Below are 3,465 nucleotides of genomic sequence, written 5' to 3'. Positions count from 1 at the left end.
GGTGGTAGTGGTGGTTGCAGAGGAGGCGATGGTGGTGATAGTCGTACTGGTGGTTGCTGAGGAGATGGTGGTGGTGGTGCTGGTGGTGGCGGCGACGGCTGTGGCGGTGGCAATGGCGGTGGTGGTGGCGGCGGTGGCAGTGGTGGTGGTGGTGGTGATGGTAATGGTTGCAGAGGAGGTGATGTTGGAAGCAGCAGCAGTAGTAGTAGTCAATAAAATAAAGTACTAGTCATGTGCTGAGGTTCATTTAACCAACTGTATGTATGACCTTGCAGTAACAACAACATCAAAAGCAATGCTCTACAGGTACAACACCAACCTTCTGGACACTGACGGTCAAGAGCCTCTCATAATCCAGACTAATTTACAAGGAAGAATTTCAAATTCCCAAAGCCACCAGACTTGTTCAATGGTTGACCCCATTTCACAGTACCTTGTACACTACAGTATTCATCGTCGTCATCATCATCATCATTTAACATCTGTTTTCTATGCTGGCATGGGTTGGACAGCTTGACAGGAACAGGCAAGGTTAGGGGCTGCACTGAGTTATATAGTCCGTTTTGGCTTGGTTTCTACAGCTGGATGCCCTTCCTAACACCAACCACCCAGTAGGGTGTACTGGGTGGTTTTTACATGGCACCGGCAACAGTGCTTTTTATGTGACACCAGTACCAGTGCTTTTAATAAACCTGCATCATTTAAGTAAATTTAATATATGTTTAATTTAGAGGTGACCACCTCTAATTTGGAAAAATCAGCAATTAGGCACAGGCATGGCTGTGAGGGAAGAAGCTTGGATTCCAACCACATAGTTCTGGGTTCAATCCCATTATGTTTCACCTTGAGCAAGCACCTTCTTCTAAAGCCTCAGGCTGACCAAAGCCTTGTGAGTGGATCTGGTAGACAGAAACTGAAAGAAGCCCATTGTGTGTGTGTGTGTGTGTGTGTGTGTTTCTTTGTGTTTGTGTTTGTCCTCCACCACTGCTTGAGAACTGGTGTTTGTGTGTTTACCTCCCTGTAAACTAACAGTTCAACAAAAAGAGACTGATAGAATAAGCACTAGGCTTAACAAAAGATAAGTATTGAGGCTGATTCATTCAACTGAAAAATTCTTCAAGGCAGTGCCCCAGCATGGCCACAATCTAATGACTGAACAAATAAAAAGATAAAAGAATCAGGCAAAGCTTTGGAACTGTAGGTTCTGAAATATCTTTATCATACCTGTATAAAGATACCAACATGACTTACCGACTCCAGTGGATTCCATCCTTGAAGCTGTGTTTACTGTGTCTCCAAATAGACAATAACGAGGCATTCGATGACCAACAACACCTGCTACGCAGGGACCTGACAAGGGGAACCAAAATTTCAAAAATCAGTATATTAGATTTGATTTCATTATATTTATAGAAATATGCTGGATATTTCATCCAATACATCAAGTCAGAAACACTGTGTCTATCTAGTCAACTGTGTCTGTCTAGTCAACTGTGTCTGTCTAGTCGACTGTGTCTATCTAGTCAACATCCAGTCAACTGTGTCTAGCTATCTCATCAGTTAACATCTATAAACTGTATGTATCTATCCAGTCAACTTCGAAGACTAGGTGCAGGCATGGCTGTGTGGTAAGAAGCTTCCTTCCCAACTACATGTTTCTGGGTTCAGTCCCACTGTGTGGCACCTTGGACAAGTGTCTTCTACTGTAGCCTCAGGCCAACCAAAGCCTTGTGAGTGGATTTCGTAGATAGAAACTGAAAGAAACCTGTCACATATATAGATAGATAGATAAAAGTATAGGCGCAGGAGTGGCTGTGTGGTAAGTAGCTTGCTTACCAACCACATGGTTCCGGGTTCAGTCCCACTGCATGGCACCTTGGGCAAGTGTCTTCTACTATATCCTCGGGCCGACCAAAGCTTTGTGAGTGGATTTGGTAGACGGAAACTGAAAGAAGCCCGTCGTATATATGTATATGTATATGTATATATATATGTGTGTGTGTGTGTTTGTGTGTCTTTGTTTGTGTCCCCCCTCCCAACATCGCTTGACAACCAATGCTGGTGTGTTTACGTCCCTGTAACTTAGTGCTTCGGCAAAAGAGACCGATAGAATAAGTACTAGGCTTACGAACAATAAGTCCTGGGGTCGATTTGCTTGACTAAAGACGGTGCTCCAGCATGACCGCGGTCAAATGACTGAAACAAGTAAAAGAGTAAAAGAGTAAATATGCATATGCATTTATCTGCCTGCCTGTCTATCTATCTATCTACCTGTCTATCTATCTACCTACCTGTCTGTCTGTCTGTCTGTCTATCATTGGAGATGGACAGCATGGAACCCTCTGCATCTTTAAAAAACAAAAAGGTACGTTGAATAAAACAGTCCTGAGATGCTCTGCTTGAAATAAAGATGTAACAGTCACAGTTGGAATGTCTTTGATTGTAGGTGTTTTTTTCCTTTAGAACTCACCTGAGACTGAGCACCTGTGAACTCCAATGGGAACAGATAGCAGACCAAATAGCAATGAAGTGAGATAGCTAGTGAATACCCTATGATGTCTCATATGACCCTATAGAGAGCCTGTCCTGCCCTGTACAAATATATCGTCCTATGCTGTCATATACTGCTCTACATAGCCATATAGCCAATACAATCTTATACAAGCACGTGGCTTAGTGGTTAGGGCATTCGGCTCACGATCATAAGGTCGTGAGCTCAATTCCCGGCGACGCGTTGTTTCCTTGAGCAAGACACTTTATTTCACGTTGCTCCAGTCCACTCAGCTGACAAAAATAAGTTGTACCTGTATTTCAAAGGGCCAGCCTTGTCACACTATGTGTCACCCTGAGTCTCTCTGAGAACTACGTTAGGGGTACACGTGTCTGTGGATTGCTCAGTCACTTGCATGTTAATTTCACAAGCAAGCTGTTCCATTGATCGGGTCAACTGGGAGCCTCTTCGTCATAACCGATGGAGTTTCTCCTCCTATACATTCCACTGCTGCCTTATACATAGCCTATACAGTCCTATACAACAGCAGTCTCCGACATTCTTTGCTCCACAGACTGGTTTCATTCTAGACAATTTTCCATGGACCAGGGGATCATATTCACAACAAAGCACAGTAAAGTCTATGGTATATAATGCATATACATTACATATATAGGTGTCAGCATGGCCGTGTGGTAAGAAATTTGCTTCTTAACCATATGGTTCCGGGTTCAGTCCTACTATGTGGCACCTTAGGCAAGTGTCTTCTTGGACTGACCAAAGCCTTGTAAGTGGATTCGGGAGACAGAAACTGAAAGAAGTCTGTTGTGTGTGTGTGTATATATATATATATATATATATATATATATATATATAATAATAATATTATTAGGGACAAAATCCAAAATTACAGGTAAAAAACTCAATTAAAATCAATTTATAAAAAATTAAATTGAGCCTTATAGATAAAGTAT

At 42.4% G+C, this 3,465-nt stretch overlaps 1 protein-coding gene across 1 annotated transcript in view; it reads right to left on the bottom strand.

Moving 5' to 3' along the window:
• Positions 1 to 3,465, bottom strand: part of LOC106883603 (guanylate cyclase 32E) — a 20,290-nt gene that overhangs the window by 3,530 nt on the left and 13,295 nt on the right. Inside the window, exon 9 of the mRNA XM_014934689.2 lies at positions 1,252 to 1,350. Coding sequence (XP_014790175.1) covers positions 1,252 to 1,350 — 99 coding nt within the window. The remainder of the gene's footprint in view (positions 1 to 1,251; positions 1,351 to 3,465) is intronic.

Source organism: Octopus bimaculoides, chromosome 23 (genome assembly GCF_001194135.2).
Source record: "Octopus bimaculoides isolate UCB-OBI-ISO-001 chromosome 23, ASM119413v2, whole genome shotgun sequence".
Taxonomy (NCBI): Eukaryota; Metazoa; Mollusca; class Cephalopoda; order Octopoda; family Octopodidae; genus Octopus; species Octopus bimaculoides.
This window is presented reverse-complemented; position numbering and strand designations above follow the sequence as displayed.